The sequence below is a fragment of the Perca flavescens genome, chromosome 5 (assembly GCF_004354835.1).
Source record: "Perca flavescens isolate YP-PL-M2 chromosome 5, PFLA_1.0, whole genome shotgun sequence".
Lineage (NCBI taxonomy): Eukaryota > Metazoa > Chordata > Actinopteri > Perciformes > Percidae > Perca > Perca flavescens.
In genome coordinates this window covers 2,527,219-2,548,913 of record NC_041335.1, presented here as the reverse complement: position 1 = coordinate 2,548,913, position 21,695 = coordinate 2,527,219, and the positions used below count along the sequence as shown (strand labels likewise).

At 44.5% G+C, this 21,695-nt stretch overlaps 1 protein-coding gene across 1 annotated transcript in view; it reads right to left on the bottom strand.

Annotated features, from left to right (window-relative positions):
- Nucleotides 1-21,695, bottom strand: part of LOC114555326 (fibrosin-1-like protein) — a 291,116-nt gene that overhangs the window by 68,396 nt on the left and 201,025 nt on the right. Inside the window, exon 6 of the mRNA XM_028577641.1 lies at nt 9,344-9,373. Coding sequence (XP_028433442.1) covers nt 9,344-9,373 — 30 coding nt within the window. The remainder of the gene's footprint in view (nt 1-9,343; nt 9,374-21,695) is intronic.

Here is a 21,695-nt window from a genome sequence, read left to right as displayed (position 1 = left end):
GGTCCTCACTAATGAAGTCAAATTCATTTAATGGCTGCCCATGCCGCCTGCATCTGGGGTGCTTGGCAGGGGGACAGTTTTAATGCCGGTCTCTGTCTCTGGCTCCAAACCTCATACATATCCAAGCACTGCTGTACGTCCTCGGCGTGTCAAGCCGAAACTGACAAGCATAACAGCTTCGGTCGTGCCAATGTGTCCTGCTTGACTCAGAATGGATCTTCTGTGCCCATAAAAAACAAAAGTGGCAGGGCGAGCTCTACAGTTAACTTTGAAGAGAGACCAGGTGTGTCCACTAATTAAAGCCCAACGAAAAGGCGAAGGGAAAATAAGTGCTAAATGAACATGAGTGACAGCCATCGTTAATACCTGCTTCCTGCTGCCCCTTGAGCCTAAAAGTCCCCCTGCTAACTTTTATGGAGCTCCCTTTGATACAATAATTATTTTTTTTTCCCTGTAATCTTTCAAGTCCTGTACCTTTTCCCCTGGCTGGCGCAGATCAAAGCAGGCTGGTTTTGTGCATAAGGAATGGCAGAGGCTGGGGTTTCTGGCTTAATTGAAGGCAGCTGGCCCCTGTGTGTGTGTTTGGGCCTGATCTCGGCGTGCTCTCTGGGGTTCTCGGCTTTCCACATCACATACACATTCGCCCACGGAAAGTTCTCTCCAGAGCCCAAGTGACGTGAGGGCCTACAGGGCTTGAGGTCTGGCAATCGCCAGCCCATCCACAGGCATCTGTGTTTAGATTGACTTGGAGATGCTCAAGTGGTTAGCAAAAGAAAGATGGAATAGGTTTCTCTCAGTGGGTGGGACAGAGGCTCAGACTCAGGGCCCACTTCCTTTACTGTCCATCATCACCATTATGAGGGCTGCAGATGATCCTTCCCATAAAGGCTGTGAACGTTGGCTCCAGTAGGACATATTTGGTAAATGGAGACAGAACACAGAGCCTCAAAAAATAACAATGACCAGTGACTTCATGATAAATGTGTGTTGATTTTCCTTATAAAGGTTCTACAGGAAAAAAATGTCTAGAGTACTACTAAGCTGACTGGCCTCTTTGTCTGAGAATGGAACTGAGGCTCTCTAAACATTCTTTTCGCAGCCACAGTGGAGCTAAGCTCCATTTACTGATGTATTCCTGGACTAAGGGGAAGCAACGCTTCTTTAGGGAAACATTATCCCTGATGGCACCGATTCCTAATAACAACAGGGAATTCTATATTTATCCCTGATTGCATATGCCATTTGTTGTGGAGGAAAAGCAAGTCCTCTTGCATTAGGAAGTCTTGTGCAGACAAGCCAAGGCTGGGACAGACACAAGTCTTGGTGCGCCAGCTCAAAACGCACACAAAGTCTGTCTTGCATTTCCAGCCAGAAGAAATGTGTAAGTAATTACAGCCCAACCATGTTTATTGAATAAAAACCCACTTAGACATTATGTTTATGCACGATCAGAAACACTCAAATCTTACATCCACGTACACAAAAAACATTTGTGTCTTTTTTCTCTTTCCACAGAACATCTGCACCCAATATGGATTCAATTTTACTTTTATTACTCATGTGGAAAAATGTATATAGTGCTTGGATTGTTATTCAAACACCAGCCACTTGAAAAACAATGAATGCTTTGCCAGCGCACAGTGGACACACACTGAGCACAGAGTCAGTTTAGCTGCCTGTTTAACTTTGTGTCCCGCAACTGCATTGAGATTACTCCTCCCACGGCTATGGGTTGTGCTTTACTTGCTATTAAGTGGATGCGCATTAACTGCTGTAAGAGTGCATCATTCAAAACATATTATGCATAAAGTGACTTCAGGTTAATTAGGTTAAGCAGGTTTTATGTTTTGCAATCTAATTATTTTAAAAGGCACATGACGTCATAAAAGCTGCGGCCCCCTTAACATTACAACAAACGAAGCAAATGTGAACTTTCATTTGGATTACCATGAATCATTTGTCAGCCATCAAAAACTTCTGCAATTCTTTTCCGCTGCACTAACAATGATCTAGAGATACATACAGTATGAGTCAGCCGTAATGTGGAACCACAGCGGGTGTAATACTTCACAACTTGTCTTGTTTGATATAGCATTCTGTGCTTTCGCTATCACTGTGTCACTGAACTGACGAGATCTCTAGCAGAAAATTACAGATTTATTTACAGATTACAATTACAGAACCGGGGCTCTCAGGTGGGAAAAATAGTTTTTTGGAGAAAAACCACCACTGAAAATGGATCTGCTTGAGGGGGAGGGAAAAAACACATACCAAAACATGGTGTTCATCGAGGCAACAAAAAGGTTCCTCAATGACAATGATCGCAAGCTGTTGAACGTGTCTGAGTGGGGAAAGCGTTAGCGGAGCGCTGGTCTTTTCAAAGACAGAGGACAGGGTGGTGGTATGATTTTAACAGAACAAAGGGACGGCTAGTTGTTCTATTAACACTATTCTCTGCCAACACAAACAGCCTCCCTGAGAGCAGGCAGCAAGTGAAAGAAGATTACAGTCTTGAAGCCATGTTAGGTTTTCACACCTCCCCTGCTCCGAGTGGTTGGCGTGGTTTTTTTTCTTGCCACAACCTTTCTATTTTCATCTGCACTGCCAACATCAGTGCTAACCTTTAAGAAAGAACGTGAACCAGGCTATCGGGTGCCACATCAATGACGCCACGGCCATGTTGACTGTCCCCGTGTTGCTGTATGACACGCATTGCTAGTGACAAGCGGTCTTTGCTGATGTCAGTTGGCTGTGTCTGCTGGCTGGCCCTGCAGAAGCTTTTTTTTTTCTGTCATCACGCCTTTTCCTCCCAACATGCACTGGGGCTTTGAGTTTCACCGCTGAGCGTGCCCTTACACTCAATTCCCTTTGAGCTTGTACACAAACACACGTCCCATCCTGCTAAGACTAAAGGATTCCTCCTTCACTTCAGAGACAAATCCAAATGTGCCCCCTGATCACCGCATACATGTGCACTAAATGTACAACAGATGTATCTCTTGACAACCACGAAAAGAGAAGAAAAAAACATCAGCCTGACCGAAGCTGACCGAATCATGTATACTGCTCAATATAAATGAAAGTGATAAATGTTTCCAGTTTGATTGTAATAGCTTGATGTGAGGAGCATCATGAGATGTCTTATATTTCTGGCCAATCTACAAAGCTAGAAGTCATCATCTAAAAGGTTTATGAAATAACTCTGATATGAACCTTATATTTACCGGAGGCATTACTGAAATCGGGGGGGGGATGCTTAATCTTAGAAGTTTTCTGTACTGTTTCGCTTTCAGGCTTAGTCACAAAGTAAAAACCGTAGTGAATAGAGGAAGGAACTGAGTAAGGGAGGGAGGGAGAGAGAAAGACAAAAGCAAGAGAAGAAAAATGACATCTCCATATTAAGGCCTGTGTTGCCGGTGTCAGTTCTAATTTCACAGTGCCTGTGGGGAGCTGAATGCAACCAGTCAGCTCTGGTCTCATCTCGTTCCTTCTCCATTTTGAATCAGGCCCAGCGAATCCCAAGCTGGGGGGGGGGGAAGGAATATTACTGGCAAATTGCTTTTAGATTAAAGGAGGTGGCGAGGCATTCTGCTTTCTCAGCTCTTTCCCAGGTGCACTTAATCTAATTTCATTAAAGAGATGAGGACGGATGATCACTTGTGTCGAAACATTAAGCCGGTCCATTTTCCCCCGTCCGTAAAAAAACTTTAAGGTTGTCAGCGGCCTGGTGGGTGGCCCGTTTGTTATTGAATATGATGACTCTTGGAGACCAATTGGGATCTTGCAAAGCAGCGGGGGTTGGGGAGGGGTATGTAGGAGGGGGGGTAACATACCTACATGAATATATATTACTATTGCTTTTCCAAGATGGCGACAAAGAGGAAAAAAAACTGACAACGCTGTTAATGACAGATAGAGAGCAGGCATTAAATAAAAGAAAAAAAATACAATGGGGGAAATAAAGAGGTGAGGGTAGTGGTGGTGTTAACGGATATGTTTGAAATCCCCACAGCGTGCTTGCTTTCCGCTGCGGGTGTACTGCTAACTTCACAGAGCGTACCCCCCCCCCACACACACACACACACACACACAAATACATCAGCTGGGAGGATACCACTAGCTGACGAGCCATTACTGATAAGCCGGTAGAGACGCTCTGACGCAGTGATATGGCATTCATTCTGCACACAGCAGGAAGATAAGGGGGTGGAGAAGGAATTAATGTGTCAATCAGAGGCTGTGTGCTGCCCGGGCAGATGAGTACAACGGAGCCATGAAAGAGCTCCTAGACAGGATGTGGTAATGGTCCTTGGAGACTCCCCCGGAGACAGATACACTTTCTGCTGAGTGACTGCTCGGCAAATAGGACCAAATAGAATTAGCCGACCTGGGTGTCCTCCGCTGTGGCTATGGTGATTGCGGCGTCGGTGGTGGTAACGCGCCTGACACGAGGCCGCTGTGTTAAGGGCCGCCGAGAACACGATCGGCACTTGCTAACATTTCGCACACAGATAGACAGCCACTGCATTATTTGCACAGGAGAAGGAATACAGAGGAAATTGGAGGAGCCAGTGAGGATGGAAAAGTGGAGCCTAATGGAGATAGGATGACACTTCAGGAGAGTGCATGAACTAACGGAGAAGGGATAAATCCCGCTCTATTTCATTCTCTGCCTTGCCAATGAAAGAAAATGACCGTCTTGACTTGGAGTAGCTCAGACATGTCAGAGGTTGACAGGATTGGCTGGCTGATAGATTATAGGTGCAGCAGGGAGGGGTGGGAACAGGTTTTCAACATTTATAGCAGACGTGGTGTTAGGACACTGATTGGGAGATGTGTTGAAAATATGTGTTGAAAATGTGGGAAAAGTCTTAACAAGTTCTTGTGAAACAAAACGAAGCAAGTTAAAACCGATTGATGTAACCATGGTACCAGACTGTAAGTATGTTACAGCAACAAAATAGTAATAAACCAAAAAGAAGAAACTCCATCCTCCATCCATCCATCCATCCATCCATCTTCGTCCGCTTGTCCGGGGTTGGGTCGCGGGTCCAGCAGGGGACGCCAAACTTCTCTTTCCCGAGCCACATTGAAACGTTTCCTCACAAAGCTAAATTATGAAGCTAACCCTAATGAGGATGTATGTTGAATAACACATCTCATTCAAATGTATACCAAACACTGTCCTCGTGACGTCTTGTTATCACAGATGTCACCATCACACAAACACAACCATTCATTCAACGCATTTTTTCAGTCACACAGAGACATTAAGTGGCTCAAAGTATTTGGATCAAGAAAAAAGAATGAATGACGTTCCCAGTTCCATAGCATGGCCTCAAACACACTTGAAAACACTTTAGTCCCTTTATCGCCAAGCGATTTACCCAACATGTGGTTAGTTCCTTTATGAGCATCTGATTAAGCATGGCTATGCCCAATAACAGTAAAGACTGTTAATTCTCCATAAGGAAACCTTAATTATGTGGGTTTTCCCCCCAGGGTGCAGACATAAGGGAGGCAATTCAAGGTCAGTGCTGTTTTTTTAAAACGAACACTGAATACTTCTGATTGTCAAACAGGATGTAATCTCGGCCATCAGATGACGGGCCTTCCGAGAAGAAATGCCGGTGATGAGAAAACATCACCCAGATTGTGATTGCTTGTTTCTTCGAGGCTGGGCCAATCTACATAAAGATCCCCCACAGCAGCCTCACGCTGAACTGGGGGTGACCTGGCAATCTCAGAAGAATTCAAGTCTGACACATTCTAGGAGACACATCACTGCTTGCACTCTCAAGCACGGCTTTGATAAAAGCGAGCTTCACAAGGTGCAGCAATCTAAACTGACTTTGCTGTAGCAGCAACTCGTCAGTTTTATTCAAATACAGTGTAACTGATTGCGCCCCGGGGGCACACCTGGAAGCAATATTCTAATTAAGTTAATCTGTGAAATCCTGACAATGTGGGTGTTCAGGTGGCTGGTAATCTGATGTGAAAGGAGTCTTTGTTTTCATTGGAAAGATACGGGAGGAGCTGGCACCTGTTTCAGCAAAACGTTGCAGAAAATTATCGCTGTCGAGTTATCCTGAGTGCAGGCAATTACAAATGACAGTGTTTGTCTTTCTCCTCATGGAACCCAATTTTTTTTTTTTTTTTTTTTTAGAGTTGCTTTTTGATGGCCTGTCAAAGTACCCCCACACACACCCCCCGCCCTGAGCCCGGTCTTCTTCTTTCCTCAGCAATTTGCTACGGATGATTCGCAACTCTCATCAACTTGATTATGATAATATGTGTTTCTGAGAAATGAAAAGGTCAGCACTGCTGTAGCCTTTATCCAGATGTTCTTTTCTTCTTGCACTCTTGGCAAATACATGGACGTACATCAATAGTGTATTTTCAAAGATTCCATAACAGTGAGACCTGTCTTGGAAATATGCTGTCGTTCATTTCCTGTTGGCCACAGATGAAAGCTTTTCATTGTTCAATACCTCTGGCTCCTGAGAATGGAACATTACCATCGTCAAAACACTATATAATATCAATACTCACCTTTGGGCCTCTTACTCACATATTACGCTTTCAAATAGGGCGTGCGACTATGTTGATGGGTTGCTCTGTTGAGCGTGACACATGTTCTTATTACTCTTTGTAATGAAAGGCTTGGTCTCACTTAACATAACACAATGTAGTTTAAAAGGAGTTTGAAGATAAGAAATTCTGCTCAAATGTTACACTCATTGTCCATGTACTGTATGTGTAAACAGTTGTTGGGTTCCAATGTCGCTGTTCCATCCCATGTTAGCTAGAATCCATTTGGGGGAATATTTAGGTATATATTCCTTTTCTATGTTAGTAATGTTACACCTATCACGAAAACAAGTTTGAGATCTGTTACAGACCTGTCTTGTTCATTCTTAAGTTGCCTTCGAAGGACAGGTTCACATTTGTTCTATTTAAAAACGATAGGGTGATAAAGTTCTGTGGTTCTTGTAATGGTTTAATGTACATATGGGCATGTCAGCATTGTACCTCTACTTTAAGCAACAAGTCAACCCCCCACGTCAAAAAAAGGCTTGACGCCAAGAGTTAGAACTTCAGAAGTGAGAATGAAAACTAAGAACTAAGACGAAGGCTTGACAAGACATGAGAAAGCAAGAAAAGGATGTAGGAGTGAGAATCAAGAGTTTCACACATTAAAGCCCAGATAACTGAACAACGTTCTTGCCAACGATTATATGTTTACATTTGCAGTATTGCTTTCCTGCCCATTGGATTCACACACAGTCCATTGAGTACGTTTCTTACAGCGTAGTACTTGTAAAAGTGACAGTAGTAAAATGACAGTCTCTTTCATTGATTGCATTCAGCAATCGATTTTTGTGAACCAGTAATGGTTGGCAGGCTGAAATACCACTTCATGCCATACCGATGACAAGTAAAGCCTGAACAGGCGAAGCTGCAGTTTGGCTCTTGACAGTGGACTGTGTAGTAATTGGAACAAAATTCAACAATCAGAAGGCTGAAAGCTTGGCAGCACTGTCTAATAGTCCACCATGTCTTGAACTGTATCCAAGTCCACCTAAACTGGCTCACAAAGCTGGTGCCAAATGCCAAATATGGAGCGCTTTTCTAAACAGACAGCGGCTGACACCTAACCAACAACATAGCAACACTGAGTTTCTATAAAACCGCCTCAGCAAGGCTTGTTTTCCTTCTCTTCTCTTTCTTATAGTAGTGTTGTTTTGTATCGTAGTATCAAACTTTTATATATTAAATGTCAAAACGTGTGACACTACATAGGACTGTTACAAGTCTCGAGTAACTGGTAGAGCAGGAAGGAAAACAAAACCCTGAAAAGGAAACACTCTGAGAGCTTCCCTCCTACTTTGCTGCCCCCCCCCCCACAGTGATGCCAGGGAGCCGTATGGAGACTGACAGGCCTGCTACGTCTCTCTGTCGTTTCAACTAGCTAGCGCCCTCGGTTCCTTCTCGCTTCAATGAACAGATAAAAGCCTATTGACTTGCCAGGCTACAGTTAATGCAAATTGGGCCTACTATCAATGTATTATTTATAGGGAGAGCTGCAGACATTTCCACAGAACTGGGAGCTAAGCTTACAGGAGATTAGGCATGCTATCTCATTCATTTACCAGGGAGTAATTGCTAAACTGTGGAGGAATTAGAATGCGTGAGGTTCCCCAAAGGCGTTTCATCTTGTAACCAGGTGGCTGCCATCAGACAACCCCCTCCAAGGCTGGATAAACAAATACACAGAAGTGAAACTGATAGACTACATCTGTCAAATTGTCAAATGGTTAAAAATTGATGACATCGCTGCTAAAATAATATGCAATTATTTTCAAGCACACCAAGTTGCGGATAGCGTGAGCCCCAGTCTTGGCTTTCCATGATTACATTTGAGACTTTTGAAAGGAAAAGGAAGATTAAATTCACATTTAGCCACTGTAAGTACTACTAACTTTTAAAGAAATGTTAACCTCAAAGACTCACTGTCTCACAAGATGATTCACAATTTCTACACACAAGCAAAAATGGAATATGGTTGTCATCTTTGATTATGTTAAGGAACAGACGCACCTTTGTTTACCTCTTAACAATCCTCTCCGTTTCCAAAACTTGACCAACATTTGCGAAAAAAAAAAAAAAAAAAAAAACGGTGATGCATTTCTGTGCCAGTCACATAACTCGTTGCTGTCAAATGTTAAAGTAAAAATGATCATGGCCGGGATAGCTCAGCTGGTAGAGCAGGCGCACATATATAGAGGTTTACTCCTTGACGCAGCGGCCACGGGTTTGACTCTGACCTGTGGCCCTTTGCTGCATGTCATTCCCCCTCTCTCGCCCCTTTCATGTCTTCAGCTGTCCTGTGGAAATAATGGCCTAAAATGCCCAAAAACATAATCTTAAAAAAAGAAAAGCACAGCACATAGTGGAGCTATGATATTACTATCTAGTATACTAAAGAAACAAGCAGACAGAGGGGCTATGTGCCATGCAAAAAGAATACCAAAGAATACTGTACAGTAGGTAGCATACCCTATGATTTAGGCTAAAAGGCATATTTAGGATATTCAAAACAGAAAACTAACATGAAAAAAATCTGCTTCTTCCTGTTCTGCATTTTCCTTGTCCCTTTCTTGCTCTGCCAGACTTAAATGATCAACAGCGTTGGGTCTGAGTGTCTTTTACCCCTCATCTTCTCTCACCAACGACACACTTTGACTGGTTCCCTTCTTTAGCTGAGAGCTCAAATTTGTTATTCCCAACTCTCAGCCACTTCATGTGGCGGGTGAATAAACACAGGAAAAAGCATTCTTACCTTGTCGTCAATGTCACTCTCGCTGTCACACTGTAACAGAAAGGAGACAGACACAGGAAATATAAGGAATTATTCATTTGGCTCCCCCCAGTAGCCCATAATCAGTGCAGATGTTATTTTTGTGTGCAACCTCTCATTCACTGACAGCTTTCAGTGCAAACGGCAGAGGATGAAGAGGGAAAGGAGAGTGCTGTAGTCTAAGAGAGTTTTTCATGTTTCAAAAGCGGCACAGCCGCACAGAACGCCATTCTGGTGTTTTTGTTGCAAATTCAATGCTGTAAATTTACAAAAGATGAAAAGCGAATAATACTCTACACTGGGTTCTATTACGAAGAGCCTGTTCAATGACTTTGCATTCAGCTGCATCTTGTTTAGCCCTAATTTAGCCTTTTAAGAGTGCTTTAGAATTGGACGATAAGTAACTCAAGGACACAGAGAGCTCAGGCTCCCTGAATACTCAAACACATTGCCTATTAAGTGTGGTATTTCAAATCTGCCTAGAGTCATGCCAGTCTTTAATTGTTATGTCAGACTTCCACAGGGATAAAGGAATGAAATAACAAGAGAGGTTGTACTCTGAAGTATGCCTGGTCTAGTCCGGCCAAAGGCCAAATCACCTTCTATTCAGCCAAAAAGTGAAATGGATTTTTCTTCAACGCTTCACATTTCACAAGTCATACCATTCACATTTAAAGTGAACAGACTGAAATATCTTGAGGTGCAGCCTTCAAAACAACAAGAAAAAGGGGAAAAAAGCAGATGAGGAGAATGCTGCAGATACCAAGTGCCACAGCCTCTCTTTCATTCGTGACATGTTCACAGGCAGAAAAATCTTTTTGTGTGAAGTAAAAGTATTATAAGAAAATAATCATGTCTGCTTTATATTTTGTTCCTTTACACACACACACACACACACACACACACACACACACACACACACACACACACACACACACACACACACACACACACACACACAGCATCCTGTCTGTGGTCCTTGCTTCCGTTTCTCACATTCATTTGTCGCTAAATGCTCTTGGCCGGTAACTCTCTCTCCCCCAAGACAATAGACAGTGAAGTTGTGGAAACAAGAGTGGTCGCACTGCAGGCCAGTCCCACTGGACCTCACAGCAGGATGCATGAGAAGCAGAGCCACATAGGGAGGGAGAGGGCCCCCACTGAAAAAACGCCTTCAATCTGTCAATTAAGTCCCTGTGGCAACATATTTAAGTGGAGCCTCTTTATTTTGTTTGACTCCCTTTCAGAGCCGGGCACAATGAGGAGGGAGCTGGGTCAATGGAGGCAAAGCGGCCCTTTGTTGCGAGTGCGGTGGGTCCAAATGTATAATTAAGTAACGAGAGTAATCAGTGCAAGGGCTCAGTGGCCAAGATCACTCAGGAGAGGAAAGTGGAGGGTGAGGGGGGATGCTCCCATGCCCTGTGATTCATCCTATACTCTGCAAAGACAAAGGATACAGCAGGAGTCCTTGCTGGCAGAAAGCTTTAAGTGAAAAACACTGTGGGTCAACCCCTTATGAGGGTTTATTGTTGTATTGTGCATCTCTATCTGCAGAATAACAACGTCAAGAAATGCCTGAGCTCCTATTGTTCATACTGAAGCATTCCTACACAACATATAGAGCAAGAACATGCACCTGTTGGAGGATAAATACAGTAAAATGATATGTTGAATATGAGGATTTCTACTTGGGAAGGGATTGCTTTTTATGATTCCAGAGCCTGTCAGCGAGCGAAAAGAAAATACTTGTGAAAGCAAAGAAAGGGTGCCTCACAATAATGCACAAAGTATCCCTGAGAAAATACAAGAATGGCCTGACAATTGTATTGTGCTTGTGTAAATATGGTTAAAAGTGGGGTTATTTAAATCAGATAAATAGAATAAATGCAATACAAAAATATGATCATGTGTTTTCTTTGTTACATATTTATAAAATGATCTTTATAGGTAATGACCACTTTCAATAAAATGAGAAAATACAACTTTAGTATTAACCTATAAGTGCATTCCCACACGTACTGGGAATTTAAAAAAAATTATATATTGGCCACATTTCTATGTCCTCTTTTCTCTTGGGAGATGTTTGCAAACCCTAATTTCTGGGCTTCTGCTCGTCTAAAGACCTTCATTATTACAGAGTGCGGGGCATTAAGAGGAGAAAGTGGCTTAGGCCTCTTGTCAATCAATTCACCATTCAGACTCCGGATTCTGGACAGATTAATTGTCAGCCATTTCTATACTGCTTGTTAGGGGCACATCACAACCTATAATAACCGCCCCTTTGCTCACCAAGGAATCGTATTCAAAACAATGTTTCTCTCCATCTTGATCCATCTACGAATTACAATAAAAAGGAAAATTGATCCAATCTCTGACTTGGCCCTACCCCCAGGAAACCGGTGTATGATGTATTCTTTGCATGCAGCTGAACAGATGACTTCCGTCTCACAGCGGTGTTCTTCTCTAACACCGGGGTACAAGTTTAAACCCTAGGTGATGGGAGGTGAAAAACTGGCTGGGTCTATTCCCTGGGTGCATGCTTGGCCTTGTTGTTGCAGCAGTAGCCATGACACTAGAGATGAGGCCTCACAAGGCTGGAGCTGGTGAGGAGGAAAAATAATATCAAAGGAGCACAGCATGGTGCTTATCCTTTTACAAGAAGCATGCGCTGCAGCAGAGCATAAAGAGGACTATACTAGCTAGGGCTCAGACAGAGAGAGACACAAGCACAGCAGGAGACAGAGAAGCAGGTGGAAAGGGGGAGCAAAACAACAGTAAGAACAGGCAGGGGGGTGATGCTATAGAGATGAGGGGATGGACGGATGGAGGTAGTGTTAGAGCAGTTTTTGTCAGTATTTTATGTAATTGCCCTGTTGGGCTATTACACTCGGTCGAGTCAAAGAAAACAATACAATAGACCTATGAAAGTAAAAGATTGGCTCCAGTTTGTGAGTGCGTGGGTCGGAGAAGAGGGCCACGTCATTTAGCATCCTATGGTATTTTTAATATCTACACTGGTTAAAATATTTTTAGCAAGCCTATACGAGAAAACCAAATGGTGAAAATGCAAAGCCACAACCCCAAACTGAAACCTCCCGTAACGGCATGTCTGGTGGTCAGAGGGGACATTGTTAAAAACGGAGAGATATGCAGCTCACTAAGCTGCCTGACAGGAGCCAGGCCCCTGGTGGTTTGTGTCTCTCATAGATGTTCACAAACCAAACAAACCAAAAAAAAAATTAAATAAATAAAACCAACTGGCTTGCTCTTCAGAGGCAGGGAGCAAGCAGCAACATCTGCACCTGGCAACCGCCTGCTACGAAGGGTAACAGGGGACTTCAGCTTCAGCGGATAGCTCATCCACAACCCTCCCTCCCAGCATCCCACCTACTCTCCAACCCTCCCTCCCCTCAGCCAACACATCACACGGATGCGTTTGACATTTACACAGCTTTCAACACTTCAGAGACAGGAGATTTATTCCGCCAGCAGCCCTGGATGGAGCCAGGCCTCGACCTGGGCTGGCCCCCACAACCGTGTAGCTCAGCCCTAAAATGTGGCAGGGCTGAGGAAAGAGGAGCAAGTGGGGGAAAAACAGAGAGAGAGGGAGGAAGGGAGGGATGGATGTCTCGATTCTCCTGGACATTTTCTCTGGCAGATTCCGATAGACGTGCAGGGGGAAGACAATAAGCGGTGCGCATCCCGGAGCACATTAAATCGACTGGCCAAATTAATCACACAGTTCTACTTGTCACACTCGGAGGACAGTCTGCCATGATTTCTGCCTCAGAGATAGAGAGAGGAACAGAGGAGGAAGTTGCCCGGCGAAGCAAATGCTGGCATGGCGTCAAAGACGGTCTGACTGCCTGAATACTGATCGCTACCCTGTACTTGCTGCAAGAACTCCAGAAAAACAATAGGCAAAACAAGTTTACTGAGCTGCTGGCATTTAACTGTCACTGTCGGTTCCTACTCAAAAAGAGTAAAGTGATAAATAAAATGTATGAAAGCAAAACAAGAGAGCATATGCAAGTGTTTGTGCTTTTATATTATAATTTTAAATCTTTCATGGCTGTAGTCTATCAAAGTCATTGTAAGACATGTCGCCACCAGACCATGTTGGGAGTATCATAGATAAAATGGTAATGGTAAGTGTAAGAATTACAGAGAAACGGAACAAATTACTGCCTGCTGTTTTCAAATGTTCTCCAAAACAATGTTGCAATGACTTTAACACTGAAATGATCAGTTCGGGATGTGGCTACTACATCTTGATTCCTAAACACATTTGTGCATTGCTTTGTACCAGTGGTTGAATGTCCTAAATTAAAATCTTGATGATGCTGCTGATAAGGCAAGACAAAATAATGCTGCATTTAAAAATTGAATAAGCGCCAAGACAGCAGCAGCACTTGATCCCTTGTTGGTGACAATGCAAAAAAAGCAGACATCTTGATGCTGGCAAGAGAAATGGCTTCAATTTAGAAGACATCTCTCTAGGGACATTTACTGAGATACTCCTGATTGTACGGGAGAGAGTACTGACAAACCCAGATCTCCTAGAGTGAGAGCACACAGAGGGGGTAATGGTCCATTTAGATAGTCGAGGACCAAAGCAGTGTTGGATACTGGTGGAACAACACCGATTTCCTCCCGCAATTTCCCTCCTGCGGATGCTGGGATGAGGTGTGGGGATGTAGGCGCCGTAGCCCCTCTGATGGGGTGTGGAAACAGAGCCTCGGGTCCGCTGGGGGACCTCCTGCTAGGCCTAAAGCATCAGCAGGATTTCTGCAGGTCTCTTTGGCCTCATGGCGAAGGTTGAAGCCTTACTTGAACTCAGCTTTCATATTATATCAATAGGATGTTTTGGTGCATGCTCTTATCTTTTTCACCACCTCAGAAACAAACTTAGGAAGCCATGAGTCACTACAAAGTTGAGGAAGTGGTGTGTGTGTGTGTGTGTGTGTGTGTGTGTGTGTGTGTGTGTGTGTGTGTGTGCGTGTGCAATAGTGTTAATTTTGTCACCTATTTTTAATTTAGTCTTAGTCTTGTGCCAATTTTCCTTGTTAGTTTTAGTCATATTTAGTCATTCACATATCTTTTTTTAGTCAAGTTTTTGTTGACTAAAAGTCTCGTCATTTTATTCTAGTTTTAGTCAAAAGAGAACTCAATATATCTTAGTCAAGTTTTAGTCAAAACATTTTAGTCTTTTTTAAAATATATATATAAAAATAAATGATATAATGTTATATAAATATCGAGCCTCTTCCTTATTTCACCAGTAAATTCCTGTTAAAGGTCCCAAGACATGGTGCTCTTTGGATGCTTTTATATAGACCCCTAATACTGTATCTGAAGTCTCTACTATATAGACCTTAGTGGTCCCCAAATACTGTATCTGAAGTCTCTACTATATAGGCCTTAGTGGTCCCCCAATACTGTATCTGAAGTCTCTACTATATAGGCCTTAGTGGTCCCCCAATACTGTATCTGAAGTCTCTTTTATATAGACCTTAGTGGTCCCCTAATACTGTATCTGAAGTCTCTTTTATATAGACCTTAGTGGTCCCCTAATACTGTATCTGAAGTCTCTTTTATATAGACCTTAGTGGTCCCCTAATACTGTATCTGAAGTCTCTTTTATATAGACCTTAGTGGTCCCCTAATACTGTATCTGAAGTCTCTTTCATATAGACCTTAGTGGTCCCCTAATACTGTATCTGAAGTCTCTTTTATATAGACCTTAGTGGTCCCCTAATACTTTATCTGAAGTCTCTTTTATATAGACCTTAGTGGTCCCCTAATACTGTATCTGAAGTCTCTTTTATATAGACCTTAGTGGTCCCCTAATACTGTATCTGAAGTCTCTTTCCCAAAATTCAGCCTTGGTGCAGAATTACAGCCACTAGAGCCAGTCCCACAATGAGCTTTCCTTAGGATGTGCCATTTCTGTGTCTGTAGCTATTGAGGAGGAGAGAGGGGGGCAAGATAGAGGGTGGAGGGGGGCAAGATGGAGGGTGGGGGTGTGGCCTTGACCAACTGCCACTTTGCTCGTTTGAAAGCCATGATGTCTCTCTCTCGTGGGTGGGCCAAATTCTCTGGGTGGGCAAAGCAGAGAAAGGGGAGGTAACCTTGCTCCTTATGACCTCATAAGGAGAAGATTCCTGATTGGTCCATCTGAGCTTTCATTTTCTCAAAGGCAGAGCAGGATACCCAGGGCTCGGTGTACACCTATCACCATTTCTAGCCGCTGGGGGACCATAGGCAGGCTGGGTGAACGCATATTGATGTTAAAAAACTTCATAAAGTGACATTTTCATGCCATGGGACCTTTAAACGACAAAAATAACCACTGAATAAGAAGATGGTATTTTACAATAACATTGAACGCAGCACGAGGTTGGCAAGGTGAGTTTGAAGCAGCAGTCTTACGTCCCCCTGTTGAAATCCTCTCCTGTGAAATACAGACAAACTTTACACCGTTTAGCTGTCAGCATTTTAACCGTGTTTACTCCAGCTGCTAGCTAACGGTAGGCTAACATTACCTGCTGTCAGGTGTAGTGTTAACTAGCTAACGGTAGGCTAACATTACCTGCTGCCAAGTATAGTGTTAACTAGCGTCCCGTGCAGCGATGTTTCGGTTGTCTCTAATGTCCATTTAGGAGCATCAGAGAGAAGCGCAGGCATTTAAGTGGCACCGAAATCCGCGTTGCTATTCGGTCCGGTAGATACTGGTCGTTAAGGCACCAGGCGGGGCCGTATTAGCACCGGGTCTCGGTACCCAACCCTAGTAACAGCTGAATATTCTATCTCATGATGGAAAAGTAGAGACGATTGTAGACAAAAATGAAGAGAGATTTTATCTTAGTTTTTATTTTATGCAAAACATTTCAGTCTCGTCTTTTTTGGTCAACAATAATGTATGCTAATTTAGTCTTAGTCAGCGTTTTTGGACATTGGCGCAGTCTTGTCATTGTCTCGTCTTAGTCATGGAAAAAAAGGTCGTTGACGAACATATTTAGTCTTGTCTCGTCTGACGAAATTAACACTAGTGTGTAATGACTTTAGAATAGTCATAAAAGAAAGAACTATGATTCAGATAAGGTTCAAGTTTCATGGCTACAGTGCATCTTATTTAAAAAAAAAAACAAAAAAAAACGCTTGGGGAACCTGAGCAGTGTATTAATATTAGGATTTAAAAGGCTTACTAGCACCACTACATTTAACTCTCAACAACAAAATCTAGTGATTGCTCTTGACCCGACAAGCTGTATCTGAAAGCACCACCTAGCAAAGTGATTTGATCACAGGATCAAATCTATACAGCCATTTGACCCTTAACCTCCCCAGCAGGCAGCATGGGAAGTCAGCTGATTACCCTGGGTCAGCCTCGGAGCTCTGGATTAGGAAAGTATTGATCCTAGTGAAGATGTAGGCTCCAGAGGGAATGAGATTGAGAGAAAAAGCTCTGCCGGGTAGAAATAATATCGACCAGCAGGAGAGGACTAGACAGGCTCTCACGTAAAACCATATTTGAGCTTGGGACCTCGGAGTTGGCTGTGCAAACAGAGAGACGGCTTCAGCAAAAGCTCCTTTCACAGAGGCCCATTGAAAGAGGACAGAGGGAGAATGAGAGTGGAAGGGGATTGAAGAAGACAAGCTCAGAGAAATGCTCTTTGCATTAGCCAGACACACAGAGGCCTCTGGTTCAGAGCTGACACACTTAAGGGGAGAGTCAGCGGGGGCCATGTAAATCAAGCCGGGGTGAGGAAAGATATAGCCCTGACCGGGGGCCAAACTAAGCAGACTTTAACATTACCCAGAGTCCATGTAAACAGCACGGAGACCTGGCAGCGCTCTGTTTCACTTCCATGCAAAGTACGTGGTGAGGTCGGGGGGTGGAGGGGTAGGATGGGGAGGGGCGCACGGACAGATTGATGGTGATAGAGGTGGGGGTAAACTTGAAGAGCTGTCCCCCTTCTTCACTAAATTAAAAGACCGCCTTGTCCTTTCCAACAAGAAATCCCTCAACCTTTGCTTTCAGCACTCGGGGGAGTGACAGAGCCGACTGGGCTGTCGGTGTGATCCTTGGAGTAGTTTGGCGAGAGGGAAACAGACAGTAATGGCAGATGTATGAGGGTACAAGGAGCATTTATTCAGCTCAGAGAGAGAGAAGAAAACTGCCAGAAACCTGAAGGGACAGGGAGTACACAACTGTGTTATGAATATAGTCGTGGAAGAAAAATGGGGACGTAGGTACGAGAGAATGAGAGAAAAAAAGCACACTGATTTATGTTTTTTCTTCACACCTTGTCTTTCATAAGGCTCCCTTCGGCTCCTTCTTGTCTCTGCTGATCGTGTGGCCATAACTAGCTCGCTATCTTGCCTTCAGAGGTGAACCCACACACACACACACACACACGCGCATGTGCAACCCCTCAGCACCTCCCAGTGTTTTGACGCGGCCCCGGGCCCGGTGCTGCTGAGCTGCAGCGGCAGACACAGGGCATTGGAAATTTAAGTCGGGGCGTAGGAGAAATTAGGCGGGGAGGCAAGGAAATGGGATGTTGACTTGAACTGGCCCCGGGGGCAGCTGAGAGTCTCCCTGTGCAGCTCCGCTGGCTGCCTGACAGTTTGATGGAGCGAGTGGAGGCTTCCCCGCGGCCCGAGCTGCCGTCTCTAACACTGATGTAGCTCAGTGAGGAACAGATTGAGCCTCCAGGCATCGCTCTGTACTGCTACTCCCTCCCTCTCTCACGCTTTCTCACTCTCTGTACTGCTACTACTCTCTCTCTCTCTCTCTCTCACTCACTAATCCTGTCAAGCCAACACACAAAAACATGTACACACACATGCATGCATATACTATCGCAAAAAATCACTTACTGTATGCACACACAAAGACACTTAGATACACAGAAATAAGAGCAACACCCACAGAGAGCTTGGCTCCCTCATTCCTTCTCCTCCCTACGACAGTAATGTGATGAGCACTACAGATGCTGTTTACTGAGCTCTGGCCGGCGCACAGGGGGAAGGAGGGGGGGAGAGGGAGGGTGGGATGGAGGAAGAGGCAGAAGGAGGTAGAGTCAGGGGGCTGGCTGGCCACCATAATGAAAAGAATCTGGCGGCGGCCCACTGTGTGCTGGTCATGAGAAGCATGTGCCGCCGGGGGGCTCTACTGCTAATTTCGGGGGGCAGCCAAGCGTTTCACGCTAGACTTGTCATCGGGCCAGAGGGGGCATTCATACTGGGTGACAGCAATTGCGAAAGGGCGGGCAGGGGGTATGGGGAGGGGGAGCGAAGAGAGAGAGAGAGAGAGGGAGAAAGCTTCAGCTCCCTTCCCCCCGCCTTGTACCTCCTGTCCCCCCCTATGCAATGATCAAACGTTATTGTAGGCAGGGTGCAGAATTACAAATGAGTGTCCTGTGGCAATGGCTGGAACTGGATTTAACTGCTCTCTCTCTGCTCTGCTCTCCAGTCAGGTGGCCACGAGGTGCACGCCTCATCCTCCAGCCCCCGCTGTCCAAACAGGGTTCCATACTTGCAACTTCCCAGTTAACATGACAATAATAATCTGTTACAAAAGCGGACGGTTTATAAGCCCACATATTCACACACAGAGGTACTGCATGTGCGTTTGGCTGTGCCCCAACCTTAGGGTGGGCGATATGGATACAATCTTCATCTCTTTCTATCGCTGTCATTTTAATTTTATATTACAATATATACATATTATGATATACTAACTATACTAAACTCGATTTATGGATAAAACAAGCAGGGATGAGAATCCAGCAAATTAAATACAGGACAAATCATGGTACATCCTCTGCCTGCTCACTGATTTGCAACATTGCCCCCAATAGTCTTATTCACCCACAAACAAAGGGATGGATAGCTCAGTATAAACAGTATGACAAACTCTGATTGTCTTACGGTGTATATCATCATACCACCTAGCCTTCGCCCCGCCATGTCCTTGGTTTCTAGCAGCTCCGTCCATCTTCACAGGACGAGCAGTCTGTTAAAGGTGAAAGGACTGACGGGCACATCCTTAATCAGTGCCGTCGACTGGCCTGAGGATTTGGTGCGCACTTGGGGTTTATCTCTCAACTCGGCTAGATAAAATGAGCACAAAGTCATTAAAGGAGTTGGGAGAAACGAGAGAGGAAACTGAAACAGAGTGAAAAGACACCCTGTCAGCCCAACCCCTACATCATGAGAGAGAGAGTGAGGGAGGTGGAGAGATGCAGGAGCTACCAAGCAGTTGATGCTAACAGCTGGCAGCCTCCCCCTTAAAGAAAGAAGCGGCTGGCTCTAGTCTGGCAGCCAGGAGAGGCAAGCAGGGGACAAGCAGGGATGAAAGGAGGAGCGTGAGAGATGGAGTCAGTGATGAAAGATGGGTGGTTGATGGTAGATGAGTGGATGCGGGATGGGATGGGGGGAATTTACCAGCTTGTGAAGGAGAAACTTCTGTTCATTGCCTCCGACTCAAGCAGTCACATGAGAGACATAGGGAGGGATGGGAAACAGAGAAAGAGAGAGACAGAGAGCAATGTAGAGGAGAGAAGAGGAGAGAGTAAGGGAGGAGGCAGCCACATCGCACATCTTCAGGCTGTGAATAATTTAGAGGAGCACTGGGGAGACGAGACGAAGATGAACAAAAAACACTGGCAGCGTTTGACCTAGAGCTGCCGCTACATCAGTGCACATCACAGAGCGGAGAGCTCTCTCTCTCTCTCTCTCTCTCTCTCCCGCTCTCACTCTTCCTCCTTCCCTCTTGCGCTCTTCATCTGCCTCCCTCTGTGTCAGGGAGGAAACAGCTGTACGCTATTCTTGTTTCACCTCACATTCTATGAAACTCAACAGAATGGCTGACAACTTTGTTTCGTAAGGAGCTCTCTTTCTCCCTCCCTGCGCTGGGCACATCAGAAGAGTCGGAAGAGCAGCGCACCAAACGGATGCGTCTACATGCAGATGATACGGGGCCGCGAGGGCCCATGTGCATGTGCATGACACCCACCACAGGCTAACGATGCCATCCAATCATCTTCACGGGATCAAAGCATCGACTTCAAAGAGTTCACACTTGATTCTAGCCACCTCGCTGCCATGACTTTGATTATTATTATTGTCAGCTTTAACACTCCACTAGTGTTGAAACAATTAGTTAGTTTTAATTATTGATAAATATTTATCACGCACAATGTCTTCTATTCTCTTCTAGCCTGCGAGGATGTGCTCCTTTTCTTTCCGTTATATCTTAGTTAATTGAACAGCTTTTGGTTTCGGGCGGTTGGTTGGCCAAAAAAGCAATGCAATTCAAAGACGGGAGTGGAGATTTTTTCTGCAATTTAAAGACGATCAACAGATTATTTAGTGATGGAAATAACCATTAGCTGCATGTAGTTGGTAACCAAGTCATTTTTGAAGAATTGTTAGCCATAAACTGTGCCCATTTTAAAATCTGTGATCACAAAACTACTGATGAGATATAAATTATTCACTTCAATAAACCAAATATATATCAATATATAATTAGAGTTTTTTTTAAATTTACAACTCAGAAAGTGACATTTTTTGTGTGAAAAACATCTTGCAAGATGCCCACATGGACAGTCTGTGTCAAAAGACATGAGAGGGAACAGTACTGTGAGCAACCAAGCAGTGGAAACTGTGGACAGCAGCAGTTAATAACAGCTGCCCTGTGATTAGGCACACAAGAGGTTAAACAGAGCTTTGTCAAGATACCATGAATCACCTCACCTGCTGACGTGAGAGTGTGTGTGTGTGTGTGTGTGTGTGTGTGTGTGTGTGTGTGATGAAAGGACCACTGGGCATCTGTGGTGGGAGTGACAGTTGGGCGGACAGAGGGCGGTCTGATCAACCGAGAAGGGAGGGGCCATTTATTACTGTAATTAAGGAACCGTGGGAGTAGAGGAGCAGAGATTTTAAATGCACACCGATATGCACATGGAGTAAATCTCTTAATTTGGTAGCAATGAATGTGTGAGGCGAGTGGATGAATAGTAAAAACATGACGACTAAAGATGGCAAACAAAACATGAGGTAACTCGGTTCCCTCTCTTTATTTTCTCGCCCCCCCCCCCCGCCCCCGCCGCCCCTCCCTCCAACACCCTCCTCTCCCTCCCTCCCTCTCCCACTGTCTTCTGCTCGGTCTGCGTGGCTGATATTAATGGGACGTCCCTTGTTTGTAAATGTGCCAAGTTGCGTGCACCGCTGCGGGCTGTCTATTATAGCAGGCCTCTGGGGCAGCATTTCCATATGGCGTCACATATGGCACTCAGCAGCATCAATTAATGTTGTTATA